Consider the following 17,814-nt stretch of genomic DNA (forward strand, 5'->3'; position numbering starts at 1 on the left):
GTACTGTTTGTCCTGTATTTTGTGTGTGTGTGTGTGTGTGTGTGTGTGTGTGTGTGTGTGTGTGTGTGTGTGTGTGACTTTGACGTCAGGGTCGGAACGGGCAGCGATGGAGCAAAGAACAACACACACACACACACACACACACACACACACACACACACACACACACACACACACACACACACACACACACACACACACACAGAGGCCCTTTGTCTCCACTCACCACTTTCCATCGCTCCTTGACGAGGGCGAGGACGGTCAGGATGTCCGCTGGCTCCACCCCCCCGCTCATCCCGACGCGGCCGGGCACGCCGCGGCCCCCCCCCTGCTGGTCTCAGTGGTCGCCCCCGGTAACACACCCCCGTCTCACACTGGGGCGGGCATCTGGAACCCTACGGAGACCCAGGGAGGACAGACACATGAGGCGGTGGACCACCAACAGACCACTGGAGTACTGACCACTGGAGTACTGACCACTGGAGTACTGACCACTGGGGTACTGACCACTGGAGTACCGACCACTGGAGTACAGACCACTGGAGTACTGACCACTGGAGTACCGACCACTGGAGTACTGACCACTGGAGTACTGACCACTGGAGTACAGACCACTGGAGTACTGACCACTGGAGTACAGACCACTGGAGTACTGACCACTGGAGTACTGACCACTGGGGTACTGACCACTAGTACTGACCACTGGAGTACAGACCACTGGAGTACTGACCACTGGAGTACCGACCACTGGAGTACTGACCACTGGGGTACTGACCACTGGAGTACTGACCACTGGAGTACCGACCACTGGAGTACTGACCACTGGAGTACCGACCACTGGGGTACTGACCACTGGAGTACTGACCACTGGAGTACCGACCACTGGAGTACTGACCACTGGAGTACTGACCACTGGAGTACTGACCACTGGGGTACTGACCACTGGAGTACTGACCACTGGAGTACTGACCACTGGAGTACCGACCACTGGAGTACTGACCACTGGGGTACTGACCACTGGAGTACTGACCACTGGAGTACTGACCAGTGGAGTACTGACCACTAGTACTGACCACTAGTACTGACCACTGGAGTACTGACCACTGGAGTACTGACCAGTGAAGTACTGACCACTGGAGTACTGACCACTGGAGTACTGACCACTAGTACTGACCACTGGATTACTGACCAGTGGAGTACAGACCACTGGAGTACTGACCACTGGAGTACTGACCACTGGAGTACAGACCACTGGAGTACTGACCACTGGAGTACTGACCACTGGAGTACTGACCAGTGAAGTACTGACCACTGGAGTACTGACCACTAGAACTGACCACTGGAGTACTGACCACTGGAGTACTGACCACTGGAGTACAGACCACTGGAGTACTGACCACTGGAGTACTGACCACTGGAGTACTGACTGAGGACGTGTGTAGAACACGTCTGCCAGCGATATGAGAGCAGAGGAGAATATAAACATTCACTTTAATAGGAGAGGAACACATGATTGACGGATGTAATACATCGTGAAACAATTAATAAACATCTATTATTAAGGCAAGGCAACTTTAGTTACAAAGCATTTTTCAAACACGAGGCAGACTCTAAAGTGCTTCACATTGAAACATACTCGTACAATAAAATGAAATAATAAAATAAAATGTATGAGAAAACCAAGGCAAAGTTAACTATCAACCAGGCAATAGGTTGAGATAAGTCTGACTATAACTGATGGTAATTATAGTTTATGAAACTATATAAATATATGATTCATTACTAATTCATTAAATGATATTACATCTAGAAATGACAACGTGTGCATAACACCGTTATGAGAAGTATCACGATTAATATTCCAAACATCGCTCAATGATTCAGGAGACACTTTCTTACAGCATGACGTGAATACGTACAGGCCATGGGGAGGGGGGGGGGTCTGAGTGAGTCAACGCTCGCTCGACCTCAGCGCTGCGTTATGACAATCCATCCCTCACAACGATATCGTGTTTCTGAAGAGAAGCATCTGCGACGCTGTTCCCAACCAGCTCAATGGGTCCGTTGTGAAGCATGTGCGCGCGTGTCTAAATATGAAGATATGTGTGTCATCAGATCCATAAGGGGGGGGGGGGGTTAGACAGACTGATGTTCGCCCGAGCCCTTTGAGTTGATCCTCAGCTGTCCCAGCTGCTGCCAGAGCCATGGCAGCTGGCTCTGTCTGGACAGACGCGGTCGTTCTACCGCTCCCTAGGATCAGGAGCCATGGTTCTCAGAGACACTGTGGAGTCTGGGCTTACAGGGACCAATCGGATTCCAGAGTCTGGAGTTACAGCGACCAATGGGGTTCTAGAGTCTGGAGGAACAGTGACCAATGGGATTCTTCTGCTGAGTCATCACCGGCCTGGCAGCCTTTTTTTCTGGCGGTTCTGAGAATGATTAGCGATTTTTTCTTGCTTGTTTTGTCCAGTTACGTGAGATGACGTAAATACCCCTTTTCAGTTTGAGTCATGATTACATCACAGCCTTCGCTGGGGGCAAAACAAAGCCGCCGCTGGAGGCCAACACAAACAGCAGGCTCAGCCAGTTACGCAAACGATACCTGCTCGCTGTGCTGTGGAATGCCAGGAATAAAGTATTAGGTTGACATTAGTCATGTCAACCTAATCAGAAATTTGGGAACTATAGGAGGAACAGGTGATTGATCTTGTATCTCTCTTAGGGAATTTGCTCAGAGAGCCACGGTATGACCAGAGGCAATCTCATAGAAAATAAAACAAAAAGTTAATGCTCAACAAACACTTTCAGATCTGAAATGTAGGTTACTTAATCCTATCATGCAAATGTTTTCCGTTAAGATATAGCCGTTTACTATATTTACAATAACCATAGCCAAGAAAGAAATGGCAGTATTTTTCATACTATGTTATGTCTACAGCAAAACTCAAATAATCATACCCTTTACTATTGTTATAACAGCTAGGAGAGAAGACGGTCTAAGGAAAACTAACATATTTACAATTTAAAGCTTCATTGCTGAACATATTTGGTTAAAGGCTGGGGTTAAATGCTCAGTCTGGGAAATTTCTTCTTCCTGACTCAGCCCCGCCCACAACAGAACGTCATTGTTTACTAACAGACCCAGGTCAGCGTTGTTAAAACAGCCTCTGCTCTCTCTGTTTTGGGTAGCATAGCTCTGTTAGCTTAGCTTCCAATCTCATCTGGGGTCATGAAGATCCGATGTGTAGGACGCCCTGACCTTTGGAGCCCGTTAAGGCAACAGAGAGGAGAGAATATCCACTCAACCTTTGACCTCTTCCAGTGGTCCGACATGAGTGTGTATGAAGTTCACAAGAAAACACACTGTTCTGACACAACTCTGTGGAGTTATGCAAATAATGAGGCATGAGCTAATATTAGCTCATTACCGTGTGTTTAAAATGGGACAACGTTTTTGTCTGCAGTGCACATAAAAAGAGTAAACCAGAACCAACGGCAGCTAGCCGACGGTTTGAAGAGAACTGTTCAAAAGGAGTTTCTTCTGGAGGAAGAGTTCTGCATCTGGAATTCTTTATTACGTAACAATCTCCATTCATCTCTAAGGGGTCTCCTTCAGTCTGGCTGCACGCACAAACACACACAGACATACACACAAAGACACACACGCACGCACGCACAACCTTGCACACACGCACCCACGCACACAGGCACACACACACACACGTACGTACACACACACAGCGTTCTCCCCGGGGACGCCCTGCGATCCAAACACAGGATCCAGCTCACATGGCACCATCCACCCACCCACGAGGAGGAGCCAATCAATCCCATCATGCACTTGGGGGAGAGATGGGGCTGGCGGGGAGAGGAGGAAGGTCAAAGATGGTCAGACTGGAGTGAAATGAAGATGAGGGTGAAACACGACCCGGGGAGGAAGACATGCTCTCAGTGGTGTCCACCGGAGCCAGACTGAACCCACTGATCCCTACGATGGTGGGGGGGGTTACACACATGGAGGGGGTAATAATGGTTACTTGAATGAATGGAGGGAAGGGTGGATTAACGGCTGGGCAGTCATCGGTCTGCTCATCTTTTTACATTTGTTTAAGATGTAAGCTATCTAAAACCACATTCTAGGTTTCTTGATAACAGAAGTTACAACTACTTCAGAGAAGCTGTGGTTTGTTGTTTGGTAAACCTGTTAACAAACCTGGTAACAACAAACAAATACAGTCGGCTAACCCGATACAGGCACCGTGTTTATGTCTCAAACAACTCTTTTCACCACTCCTTTGTGAGGATCTTCAACACTGAAGGCATTGCAAGTAAAAAAACAAAAACACATTAACTGCCTCAAGAATAAATAAAGTGAAGAGAAAACAAATGAATGTTTCGATCTCTAGAAGATGATGTGTTCACACATGACCACCACCACCACCACCACCCTCCAAAACACACAAACACACATGGGCATGCACACACACACACACACACACACACACACACACACACACACACACACACACACACACACACACACACACACACACACACACACACACACACACACACACACACACACACATGCACACACACTCGCAAAGCCCCTAAGGACATCAGTGGGAGAGAGCAAAACAGAAGAAAAAAACTGCTTCCAAGTTGCAAGTCAGCAGGCTTCGAGTCCATTACAACAACAATAACAATACACATGCATGCGCTCTGGACACGCACACACACACGCCCGCACGCACGCAGGCACACGCACGTACACACGCACACCTGGACTGCAGTCAGCTTTCAACGACAACAAAAAAAAAGTAAAGAGACCTCAATCTATGGCAGCGGCTTTCAATTTTGCCATGAATCATATTTCCTGATGGGGTCATCGCCATGGTTACCACAATGGCGCAGTGACATCCATTAACAAACTGCAGCTCCATCGTCTCCACTCTGCCCCCTGATTTGTTTTTTGATAGAGTGCAGCTGCTCGGCACGAAGGACTAAGAAACACGGACAGGCTTTCCCTCCATGGTCCTTTTGAAGGGACACGCGAACGCACACTTGTAAAAACCACAAACCCCAATTCTGAAACTCCTTTCCTTTGCGCGCACATGCACGCACCCAGACATCGCTATAGACTGGAGAGCAACAGTGCAATTTTATAAATGAAAACTGCTATGGCCAAAACCCGCCTGGACAAACCGTAATGTAATCTCATAGTTGGCATGTGGCCCGACTCGATCCAGACCCCCCTAGGTGTCCCGGGACAGACCCTGGAGACTGGCCAGCGCAGAGATTTGTCCACCAGTCCACTGTCACGGCTTTAATATACTGACGGCTTGTTGAGGGCAGTGAGTGCGGTCGTGCTTGTTATGTTGATTTATGGTCAATATGTAAAAAGCATGTGTGCACTGCACTCGCATTCGAGTCACTGGTTCAACATGAAGTGCAGTCGACGTGATGCAGTTTTGAAGGTGATTCGAAGACGCTCAAACACACAATGCACAATACACCGGGCTGCTGCTATACATAGCTGCAGTAATAATGTACCATTTTGTCCGCTATACCAGTCAGCATTATGATATCAATGCCCGCTGCCCCTGAGAGACGCGTCGCTCCAGCAGCGGAGCGCGTCCATAGGCCGCGGCGCGCATCCGATGTGAACGTTAGCCCGCTACGATAATAATAATCCACGCGTGTGGAAAGCGAGGAAGGAAAAATAAATATGTCAGCAAAACATGTCGCCCTGTTCACTGATTAAGAACCATGCACTGCGCAGAGGGGGGGGGGCGTTTCAATCCCAACATGTTATTCTAAGGACAGGGTCTTCCAGTCGCGGTCTCCTTACCTCGGGCACTCGATCTGATCCTTCCACCCGAGAGGCGCCGGGTGTGGTTACATCAGATCCACACCGTGAGGGGGCTGCGGGGGGCACCGCGTCGAGGTGAATCCCAGGATGGTGGATGCAATGTCCGCGCCGGTCTGCGAATCACTGTCTCTCTCTGGGGCTGCTGCGGCGTGATTGAACTGAAGTTATACAATATATATGTATACATATATATATATGTATCTATATATAATATATATATCAGTACGTTAGTCCTATCGTCCGTGTCCTCCTCCTCGCTGTCACCTCAGCATCCCTATCTCTCTCTCTCGCTCTCTCTCTCTCTCTCTCTCTCTCCGGTGCTGCAGATCCGTGACGTGACGGCTCCGCTGATCAACCTTCTTGCTACGCGCGCGTCCCCGATTCGATCCCCCTCGCAACAGCTCCGGTGCACGCGCACGCGCACAGTGGGAGGGAAGGTTTAAAGCGCGTACGCGCGAGGAATCAAAATGTAAGTAATTGAACGCGCTTCTTTCTAGAAACACGTACGTTTAGGGGTATTATGATAATTTTTTTCATCCTATTAAAACGTTCACGTTGTTTTATGTTCATTCAGAAGCTTAAAATACACCAGCGCAGAGTATATAATACATGACATATCTAGGAGGTGAGGGGGTAGGAAGGGTACTTCGGTTTGGAACGCAGCCCCTACAGAATGACGCTTCGCGCAAGGGCTTCTGGGACGACGCAGGCACGGATGACGTCTCGCCGTCCAACAGACCAGAGTCGGTGAGATAGGGGGCAGCGTTGCCAGATTGGGCCAGATTTCCCGTCCAATCTGGCAACCCTGGCTGTAGCGCGCTTCAGCCAGGGTTGCCAGGTTGGGCGGGAAATCCGGCCCAATCTGGCAACGTTGCTAGCGGGCTAACGTGAAGGGACCGGCGGATGAAGACTGCGCCTCGATGCCTCTCTCTCGGCCGCGATGGAGGCCACAGCGACGGTCTGAGCCTCGGTTCCTAGCCATGTAGCTCGCTAAGCCAGTTCAACCAGACCCCCTAGTTAGTGTTGATGTGTGATTTATGAGTATATCCCCCCCTAGCCTCCTCTCTCCCACTACAGGAGGATGCTGAGGCTGTTCGGGGCGCTGGTCCTCCTCGGTCTGGCTCTGGCGTGGATCACCTCCTGGGTGCTGGAGAGCTACGACACCTCCTGGCACCCCAAGCGGAGCGTACAGGGACCCTCCGCCAGCGATGAGGAGGAGTCCCAGGGGAACAGTCCGCCGTTCCCGGGCGGAGAGTTTAATAATATATTCTGGTTTATACAGGTGAGGTGTCTATAGGTAGAAAGATAGATTGGTACTTTATTGATCCCCAGGGGATTCACATTGTTGTTTAAATTGTAGCCTTAGGATAACTGCTTGTTGAATGAAATTGTTGCGCCAATGGCATGGTTAATGTGTAGTGTTCAACTCAAAACAGAGACCTCTTCAGAGACCTTCCCTATGACAGATTTACTGTAAAGACAAACAAACACCAGGTGTTGTGAGCGATGATTAGGAAATGTATTGTGTTAATCTTACTACTTGGATAAACACACAGGGTGGTTTTTAATGGTTGATAACATGATATATATTTTGTGTGTGTGTAATTCAAGGTGTCCGACATCCACATAAGCCGTTTTCATGACCCAAAGCGCATTCCCGATTTCGAGACGTTCTGCACTGACACGGTGGAAGTGATCAAACCAGCTCTTGTGCTCGCAACAGGTAATCAGTCGACCGGTTCTCCTGCCTTGTCAAACGTGGCTGAATGTATAGCAGCATATGCTGCATGTCTCTCTAGTGTCCTGCTGTCGGGGGTATCCTGGTGGTCCTAGTGACGAGGTGGGGCGGCAGTGGCTCCGGAGCTGGAGCGGGTTGACTGGTAGCCGGAGGGTTGCTAGTAAGATCCCCGGCTCCTCCTAGCTGAGTTTCGGGGTGTCCCTGAGCGAGACGCCTCACCCTGACTGCTCCTGACGAGCTGGCTGTCGCCCTGCGTGGCTGACACCGCCGTCGGTGTGTCAATGTGTGAATGAATTGTTGTACGTCGTTTTGGATAAAATACCTAAACCGTAAATGTAAATGTAGGTGTAAGATCTCTGTCATGGCTCCGGTTTTGAGTGTGTACCCCGATGCCCGTCTCTGCTGAATGTCAATGTGTGGAGTTCCTCGACTTGAACGCTGAGGAAGAATCGACCCGCCCCGTCGTGTTCACCGTGTTCCTCCGTTGGCGTCGACAGGAGACCTGACGGACGCCAAGACGGAGAGCAAGGTGGGGTCGCTGCAGCACGAGGTGGAGTGGCAGGCCTACCACAACGTCCTGAAGCGCTCCCGCGTCCTGGAGCGCACCCGCTGGATCGACATCCGCGGAAACCACGGTGACTACCCTCGCTGTTACCGCCTGGGAGTGACTACCCTCGCTGTACCCCCTGGGGGTGACTACCCTCGCTGTACCCCCTGGGGGTGGGGCAGAGTGTGTGCATCGGCACATTGATATCTACGGGGGTTTTGGTGCACCTGTTTTGGTGGCAGGTTCGAACCGTCCCATCATAGCCCGTGTGGATCGATCACAAATGGATTGATGTGCTCGTAATCGGCTCGTAATGACCGCCTCGCTCTGTGGTTGAATAGAGGCTCGTTAATAGAACAGGAAAAAAGTAGGACGCATGTATATATGCATGTAACATTCCATATTTAATATCCCAATTAGGCTACATTGACATTGAACTGAATGATCCTTGGAGAAATGGAGGCACAATTCTTGTTTTTCAAACAAACATATTTCACCGATATCAAACGTCATCATAAAGCCTACATTTGGATCCAAAAACGATTGCATGACAATATGCAGAATGGAGTAGTATTTGTCTTCCTGAGTTCAGTATCTCTGAAGCAGGATAATGAAGCGTAATGCGGAGTGATCTCTCTCCCAGCCGTGGCAGGAAGCTGCCCCAGTGGCCCAGTCCTCTGATTGGATTGTGAGCGATTAGATGTTAGACAGGACGAACCACAAGACATTTGTGCAGAGCAAAAAAAATAAATCAACATGATATCCGATCTGCCATTTTTTTCTCCCAACAGATATTGACTTGATCTCGATCACAGCTGTTGCATATTTGACCTGCTGCTACTTGATCAATTTTGACCAAAATGGGAAAAGCACACCAGGAAATGATATCCTGCAATTTAATCAGAAAACTAATTCAGAGGATCACCTGCTTGTGTTTTCCACCTGGCCAGGTTTCTCTGTGTTTGAGTAGGAAGTCCAGCTTCACGCACACGACAGTGTACAGGCCGGTCGACATCACAGATGTTTTTTTTTTTCTTCCACAGATGCGTTTAACATCATCTCACTGGACAGTGTCAACAACTACTACAGGTTAGTAGTGGTTCTTGAATGTACGATGTTTGTCATGTAAAAGAAGGACACGGCTGATTTTCAAGTCCAGTTCTGCATGTTTCTAATTGACAAGAAGCACATTCTTTTGTCAATGTAAGCAGTGAGGCAGGGGGCTTGCGTGTCTGTCACGTCATCAAAAAACAGACTTAAGTTGCATTTATCCAATTCACCCAACAAGATCGAAATTTAAGCACAATTTAACCTCTCCTGTGTTTTGACGCAGATTATGTTTTATTTTTGGCTGTCGGGACTCGAGACTCTCAATGACGATTTATGTCCTGGCTTTGCAATGTTCTGCAATGCTGTGGTCGTTTTCTGTTGGATTTCGCTCGATACTCACTTCTCATTTGTTCCGACCGTAGAGGAGGTATCAGTCTAGACATGTTTTTTTACCCCCGGCCTCTTCAACCATTTTGAAAGATGTGACCTGTATAACGGTAGATTGTGATTAGTGAGTGGGTGGTGGTGACTGCTATGACACGATCCTGGTGCACAAGCAGGTTATAATACTCAGTCAACCAACAGTCAACTAAAGATTTTCAACGATTGGTTAGTGATGTTAAAATAGGGTTAGGGTTAGAATTGATGCCATGCCATCATGCTTATGAACATTACAGCAAAGTAAATCAACCAGTTTCTGTACAGCAGCATCCTGAACCTTAACATGAGGTCCTTGCTGTTCTGAGTGCTCAGGTTACCCTATAACGAGGGTTAGAGGTCGGGTCAGGGTCTCTGAAGGGCCGAGGGCCACTGACGTCCTTTGAGACTAATTTGACACCCAGCCTCTTTTCTCTTCCTCCACCAGGAAGTATTCGGCCAATCAGAAGGTGGGCTCGTTCCATTATGTCCACCAGACTCCGTTTGGGAACTACTCGTTCGTCTGTGCTGATGCCACGCTAACGCCCGGACCCAAGAGACCCTACAACTTCTTCGGCATTCTGGACCAGGTGATGGGTCCACCTTTTGTTACCTTGGAAACGGGACCCACTCCCGGTCAACTCCCTCGTTAGGTCAAAGAGGGGGTATGTTTACCTCATTAGCCTAACGATGACGGCGGAGTCAGTAAAACAACATCCTTGCTGCCACATCGTTAGTCCGATCTGAAGGATCAAGGAACAGATTGCCAATTAGACGAGGTATTGGGGTGCGGTCTACACACTGATCGAGAGAGTTTCATGCAACAGTAGGAGCACTGCGTTACTACCAGCACTACGGTGTCAGGAATGCAATCCACACCCACTGGGAGACACAACCCCAAACAAACAAAACCGTTGCTTAATGTAGTATACACAACAACAACAACAACAACAACAACAACAACAACAACCATCACAAATAATGGATTGAATGAAATTATTGATTGAATTATTGATTGAATTATTGATTGAATTATTGATTGAATTATTGATTGAATTATTGATTGAATTATTGATTGAATGCTACATCCACCAGTATGTAGCACCCACTTGGGTGCTACATACAAAGAGGAAATGATGCATTACATCCCCTCTTTTAGCAGCCGTCGCTATCGGTTACTGCCACGCCCCCCGGCTAATGCACCGCCCCTGGTTATTAATGACCCCCCCCCCCCCCCCCCCCTTTCCGGGTTCAGACCCAGATGGACCTACTGACGGCGTTCCGGACGGAGAGCCGTAGCAGCAACCAGTCGGTGTGGTTCGGCCACTACACCACCTCCACCGTCATCTCTCCCGCACCCGGCCTCCGAGACCTCATGAGGTAGGTGTGTGTGTGTGTGTGTGTGTGTGGGGGTGTGTGTGTGTGTGTGTGTGTGTGTGTGTGTGTGTGTGTGTGTGTGGGGGTCTATGAATATGGAGTGTGTCTCTGATGCGGCACTAGACTGCTTTGCTTCCCCTGTGTTTTATCGCCGTAACTCGTGGGGCTGATTAGTGGTTGCTGTGGTTACGCAGGTGCTGCGGTCATGTGACTTCAGTCAGGCCCAATTCCAAATCATTGTTCCCCATTTCCAGATTTATGAGGAATTATCTTCTTTCCTTAAAGATCTCCTATTATAGTACTTTTCTGGTCTTCATTTCTTATTAACGACTCCTATTGCGCAACCTGACACGAATCACAGCACAAAAAACAATGTGTTTTTTCGGGAAACTCTTCCTCTCATCTGGGCGCTTTCAGCATTCTCTGTCAACACTCGGCTTCGTCCCCCTCCGCCCCCTCGCCCCCCTCCTGCCAACCCCACTCCGTTGTGATTGGTTACCTTCCGGAAGAGCATGTTGCAGCATTACCATACATGGACAATCCGGATTGTTCTACGTAGATAAGTCCCGAAAAATTGGCGACGGGCGTCCCTAGTGTTTAGCGCTCTGCACAGCCACCCCAGACGGTCAGCAGGGAACACGTCTAAATGCATGGACGTCATTATCTGACACTTTAGTACGGTTAAACATGACTATAAATCATTATAACAACGTTTATAGGTCATACAAGTTGAAAAAGCATAATAGGTGCTCTTTAGATAACAGACTTTGTGGGTAGTGACTGCGGGTGGGTGGTGCTTCACACATTCACACATCATAAATAGTCGATCAGGTGTGATCATCTCTCACACACACACACACATACACACCAGGGATGGAAATGAACACCGCGACACGCCATTTGCGGGTGGATTTGTATGGAGGCGGGGGAATTGTGTCACTTCACCCGCCGCTGTGTCGGATAATACTTTCCAGTCCGGTCCGATCAAATTTGCATATTTAATACATTTGTCATATGGCGCTGCACAGTTCCACGACCATTACTGTCAACATCCGGCCCCCTTCTTCTTCTACGCCTCTTTTGCTGAACTGCGACTGTCAACATCCGGGATAATATACCGGTAACCATAGAGATAATATGCCGGTATCAACATTCGGTATAGTATGCTAGGCTAATTATTGACATGTAAAGAAAGAACTACTAGAGAAAGCAATGTTGCGTTTCCTGGGACTGAGTGGGACACAAAACCTAAAATTGGAAGCTTTGATGGACCACGAGTCCTCAAAAAGTCCCCTTCACGTTTTGAAAATGAGTGACTGTCAACAGGGTTTTTTGGGAGAGAGTTTATATGTGTATATATATATATATATATATATATATATATATATATATATATATATATATATATATATATATATAGTAGTTTAATGTATTCTGACGTTCTTCAATGTGTCTTGCACTTATTAAGTCATTGTTTCTTGTTCTTGTTTCTTCATGGTCTGTGTTCAAATGTTTAATTTTGAATGCATAGGCAGAGTATGAGTCTTCCTATACCGAGAGGATTCATCTCTTGCATTATAGGGGCAGACTTCATTATACATCTGGCTGAATTGAAGAAATTAAAAGCCCAGTGCACTGAATAATGTTCCTATTGACTTATGATGGTGTAGCCATGCATGTTGTTTTATTGTTAATATGTCAATTAGTTTTTTATTGAAAATACTTTGTATAGATGAATTATCCCCAAACTTGTCATCGTAACACCTTTGAAATAAACATGACTTAACAAGACAGATACCTGTGTATCGTTTATCATATGCGGTAAGAGTGTAACGTTTTCAACTCTGTTCCTTGGTAGCACCTACTTACAGTAAAAATCACTTCTGATGGAGAAAATGATGGGTATGAAAAACACTTTTCTTATCTAGTGTTACTATTATATTGTTTAAAGGCACCCAGTGCAACTTTTGAGGCTTAAAAATAAACATTCAATTTCTAGTCTTCTTTACACGTAGTAAGTTTCAATAACTCCATACCATTACATACCGACATTTAAGCAGCAAAGATGAGACGTCGTTGTGTGGTGAGAACTGATACAAAATCGATAACAACAACAATGCCGCCATTTTCTTTATTTTTTGTAACCTACAATAAATAAAGCAGGCTTCCAGTCAATGGAAAAATGGCTTCTCCCTACCGGCGATTGTTGTTGTTTACGATCAGTTCTCACCACACAACGACGTCTCATCTTTGCTCCTTGAATGTCGGTATGTAATGGTATGGAGTTATTGAAACTTACTACGTGTAAAAAAGACTAGAAATTGAATGTTTATTTTTCATTGAATGTTTACATAAAGTTGCACTGGGTGCCTTTTAAAATGTACGCATATATTAAAAAAATATATAGCGTATAAAAAGTGGCAGGTAAAAAAGATGAGTGGCAGGTGGGCAAAAAAGTTAATTTCCATCTCTGACACACACACACACACAGCTTGAGTACCTTAAAAGGCGTCTCTATAAATACAATGTATTATAATGCATTCCTATTGTGTAGCTAATTGTGTGTGTGTGTGTGTGTGTGTGTGTAGCTCTGCGGTTGCGTACCTGTGCGGTCACCTGCACACCCTGGGGGGTCTGATGCCGGTGCTGCACAGCCGACACGCCGAGGGCACCCTGGAGCTGGAGCTGGGCGACTGGATGGACAACCGCAGGTGGCACACAGCGCACGCTTGTTATTATAATTTGAGTTGACTTAAAACAATTTTTTTAGATATATTTATTTTTTTACAAATTATTCTGACTTGTAGAAAAAATATATATAATTATGTATTTAAATATCTATTTTTTTTTATAAAATTTGAGTAAAAAAGGAAAAGGTTATGTATGTTTTTATCTGTATATGTATATATATTAGGATTTCAATATGATACTTGTTCTGTATCGCTGTGTGTGTGTCCCCCCTGCAGATACCGAGTGCTGGCCTTCGACCACGACCTGCTCAGCTTCTCCGACCTCACCTTCCAGCGCTGGCCTGCAGTACTCATCACCAACCCCAAGGAGGCGCAGTACCTGCACCCCCGGGAGCCCGTGGGCCGGATCCGGAGCTCCACGCACATCAGGTGCCCGCCCCCCCCCCCCCCCCCCCAGCACACCCCCATTCTCCCAGGGTCCGCTACACAGCTGAACAACAAACCTCCATCGGTCGGACCATCCCGATCAGGTTGAGCCCTGCAGGCTCTGGCCCACAACACAGCAGTGGAAACTGTCGGGTTGTGAGCCCCGGCCTGCCTACATTTAGGTTGTGTTGACCTCAAGCTGAGCTACAGGGAATGACTCACCTCTTTAGGAGACCTTAAAGCACCTCAAGGTATATATTGCAATTGCTGTATGAAAGGTGCTCTATAAATAAAGTATAACTTGCCTACTATTGTCTTATCCAAAGCATCTCATCTGCTGTATCCAAGCAACAGAACCTTATTCAGACTAACGGTGTGTGTCCCCCCGCCGCCCGGCAGAGTCCTGGCGTTCTCCGACGCCGCCATCTCCGCCGTGGAGGTCAGCGTGGACGGCGAGGCCCTGGGGCCGGGCCGGTCGGCGGGGGGCCCGCTCTACGTGCTGCCCTGGGAGCCCACGCGCTACGAGGGGGGGCTTCACACCATCAGCGTCCGGGTGGAGGTGGGTCCCCCGCCGCTCGGCTGACGATGGCCGACCGGTACCGGTCTGCTCGCTGACGTGTGTTCCTGTATGTGTGCACGTCCGTTATGGCCCCGTTGTACTCCTGACCCCCCCCTGGAAGGACGGACCCCCGCTCTGGGTCCCTTCTCAGGATGTCTTCCTCGCTGATTAAGGGGGTTCTCTCTTGCCTTTGTGGGGGCTTGGGTCAGGGGGTGTCATAAGTGTTTGGCCTGTTAAGCCCTCTGAGACTAATAGTGATTAAGAGATATACAAATACAATACAATACATGTTTCTTTTAATTTCTCTTGCTGTTTTTCTGGAACTTTTTTATCATAAAAACATCACTAGGGCTGGGTTATTGTGTGACAGCTAGGAAAGGTTTTTTGGTCGTGCTTTAAACTTTTAGTTCCCGCTTAAAACTCTGTTTTCAATTTAACAAATGCATGACCTACTGTGTGTGTCTGTGTGTGTCTGTGTCTGTGTCTGTCTGTCTGTGTCTCTGTCTGCGTGTTTGTCCCTCCCCCATCCGTCCCTCTCCGTCCCTCTCCCTCCCCCATCCGTCCCTGCCTCCCCCTCCCTCCGTCCCTCTCTCCCTCCCCCCTCCCTCCCTCCCTGCCTCCCTCTCCCTCCCCTCTCCCTCCCTCCCTCTCCCCTCCCCCCCTCCCTCCCTCGTCCCTCCCTCTCCCTCCCTCCGTCTCTCCCTCCCCCCTCCCTCCCTCCTCCCTCTCCCTCCCTCCGTCTCTCCCTCCCCCCCCTCCCTCCCTCCGTCTCTCCCTCCCCCCTCCCTCCCTCCCCCTCCCCTCTCCCTCCCTCCCTCCCTCCCTCCCCCCTCCCTCCCCCCCCTCCCTCCCTCCCCCCCCCTCCCCCCCCCCCCCCCAGGACCAGGCGGGCCGCTGGGCGGTGGTGGAGCAGCGGTTCACCCTGGAGCGCGGCCTGGCCCCGGGCTTCGGCCTGGCCCAGTCCTTCATCCTGCTCACTGACCACTACCTCCTGGCCCGCGCCGCCTTCCTGGCGGCCGTGCTGCTCAACGTGGGCACGCTGCTGCTCTACCGCTTCCTGCGCGTTCCCCCGGGCAGAGGTGAGGGGGGGGGGGGAGTCCGTCGTAGAAGTGTTCGTTACCCATCGGGACAAACGCGTCCGTGTCTGAAACGAATCCCATCAGATCCCATCGTCGTTAGCATTAGCATCATTAGCAGTATTAGCATTGTCACTATACTGTTTTTAGCCAAATTAGCACTGCTTGAGTTACAATCATCCTTAGCATGGGTTTGAGGACTCTCTTTGTAACCCTCGTTTCAACGTCATTCACTCGTGGTTGTGAAACGACGTACAGCACCATGATGTCTACTGTGTCTTCACCACGGCGCCGTGTGTGTTGTTTGGCCTCCATGTATAGATCTAACTGATTGATAGTAATAATTACATTCTAATTCTGTGTCCTGTCTGCAGCGACCGTGGGCCTGTTGGCTCCGGTGAAGATGTCTCTGCACCTGCTCAGTAAAACAGACTTCTTCTACTACTCCCTGCTGCTCTTCAACCTATGCACCGCCTTCGGTGAGTCCGCTGGCCCGGTACCCGTCTCACTCACACGACCCCCCCCACCGGCCACGAGTGGCGTCGGTCAGGTCTTTAAGAGTCCGACAGCACCCTGGTGTGATGTAGAGTGTTGATACAGAGAGTATTGAGGAAACTCAAATATTCCACGGGATGATCAGTTCTCTTTAGTCAGAGGAAGACCAAAGGCAGAGCCGATCGGATTAGCACCGTGTGACCACGGAGGAAGTCCCTTGTTGTCTCTGGGCCTCCTGGCACCAAGTCAAAGGAAACGTGTCTCTTCTCAACCTGGAGACTGTTTACCGATCAGTGAGTAACACTGATGAGGTCCGGCGTTGAGTGAGAACGCCGGCGCCATAAACGGCGAAACGGAGAGCCCAGTTTATAAAACAATAGACTGGGGCAGTTAGGGACCGACTGTGACGCAAAACGTTGAAGAAAGCCGAAAGAAACGGCCCTGCCCCCCCACAAGCTCCTCTGCCACAGGCTTGACCTGTCAGTCTGTCTGCCCGCTGTCTGACCCTCTGTCTGCCTGCTGTCTGCCCGCGGTCCGTCCGTCTCCCTCTGTCCCCAGGGCCGTGGTTCGTGGGGGAGCTGATCGACGGTCACAGCGGCGCCTGCTTCGCCTTCGGCCTGGTGATCGACGGCCACTTCCTGGAGGGCAGCCTGACCTACGTGGTCGGCGTGGTGCAGGTAGGAGACCCCTGCCTCTCCTTATCTATTCATCCATCCTTCTGTCCAAAGTGCCTCGCAGTAAATAAATATATACATCTCGGGGTCGGGCATCTCGCTCGAGAATGCCTCATGGTCGACCGAGGGCATCCGGTTATCGCCATGGAGATAACCAGATGCCCAAACGTGGAGCAACAACCGACACCGTCAGGCAGACCATAATATGCACGAAAAAACAATTGCTAAAGCTTCCTCTCACCGACGCCGCTCCACCAGATGGCGTTCTACAACACGCCCCTCACCTGCTACGTGTGCTGGAGCCTGCACCAGCGTCACCGCGGCAACACCTTCCGCTCCCACCTGCTGCCGTCGCGGCGCCCGGGCTGGTGCTCCGGGGTCGCGGCGCTGGCCGTCAACCTGGGCATGCTGCTGCTGCTGGCCTGGCAGGCGTACTCCTGCGGCTTCCTGCTGGAGACCTACGGCGCCGTGGCCCTGCTGCTGTCGCCCGTCCGCTCCTGGGCGCTGGCGCTGGGGCTGCTGCTGGTGTACCGCGCCTGGACCGGCCCGGCCCCCCGCCTCCGGGACCCCCACCCCGACAAGGTCGCCCCCGCGCGCTCCTGACAGCAGCGCGCCGCTACGTCCTGTCTGGTTCTTCTTCTTCTCCTCCTCCTCTTCCTCCTCCCCTCTAAGCCTGACACACATGCCGTCACTCGCCATCACTTCATCACCTCCGCACACGCCGGCCTACGTCTCCCTTCTCTCCCCCCTCCCGTCTCCTCCTCCCTCCCTCCTTCCACTTTTCATCACCTGAACTCTTTGCTGGTCTTGTTTTAATATGCATGTCACCGTATCACAGCTCTGAGCACATCCCTGCTCCACCATCTCAGCAGATGTCTTTTCAAAAGTGAAAG

The 17,814-nt window shown here is 49.7% G+C and overlaps 1 protein-coding gene across 4 annotated transcripts; it reads left to right on the top strand.

Moving 5' to 3' along the window:
- The first annotated feature begins 5,383 nt into the window (after positions 1-5,383).
- On the top strand, positions 5,384-17,633 carry tmem62 (transmembrane protein 62). Of its 4 annotated transcripts, none has more exons than XM_060052885.1 (14): positions 5,384-5,477; positions 6,930-7,154; positions 7,484-7,595; positions 8,108-8,245; positions 9,201-9,246; positions 10,073-10,214; positions 10,880-11,004; positions 13,590-13,712; positions 13,968-14,120; positions 14,517-14,676; positions 15,557-15,755; positions 16,127-16,231; positions 16,806-16,924; positions 17,180-17,633. In XM_060052885.1, the coding sequence occupies exons 1-14, from the start codon at positions 5,406-5,408 to the stop codon at positions 17,522-17,524; spliced, it is 2,064 nt and encodes a 687-aa protein (XP_059908868.1). In that variant the 5' UTR covers positions 5,384-5,405; the 3' UTR covers positions 17,525-17,633. The 4 variants fall into 4 exon arrangements, with proteins under 4 accessions (XP_059908868.1, XP_059908872.1, XP_059908869.1 ...); XM_060052889.1 differs by lacking the exon at positions 5,384-5,477 and adding an exon at positions 6,325-6,341 and having other exon boundaries at positions 6,950-7,154; positions 17,180-17,632; XM_060052886.1 differs by lacking the exon at positions 5,384-5,477 and adding an exon at positions 6,662-6,830 and having other exon boundaries at positions 6,950-7,154.
- The last annotated feature ends 181 nt before the right edge of the window (positions 17,634-17,814 follow it).

This window comes from Gadus macrocephalus, chromosome 5 (genome assembly GCF_031168955.1).
Source record: "Gadus macrocephalus chromosome 5, ASM3116895v1".
Classification (NCBI taxonomy): Eukaryota; Metazoa; Chordata; class Actinopteri; order Gadiformes; family Gadidae; genus Gadus; species Gadus macrocephalus.

What these genes read in the sequence shown, in the direction of transcription:
- tmem62 (XM_060052885.1), top strand. Translation starts at nt 5,406, where the DNA reads ATGTGTGCACTGCACTCGCATTCGAGTCACTGGTTCAACATGAAGTGC. An exon ending in CCATCAGCGTCCGGGTGGAG is followed by an intron (nt 14,677 to 15,556) that starts GTGGGTCCCCCG and finishes CCCCCCCCCCAG; the next exon opens with GACCAGGCGGGCCGCTGGGC. An exon ending in GCGCGTTCCCCCGGGCAGAG is followed by an intron (nt 15,756 to 16,126) that starts GTGAGGGGGGGG and finishes TCCTGTCTGCAG; the next exon opens with CGACCGTGGGCCTGTTGGCT.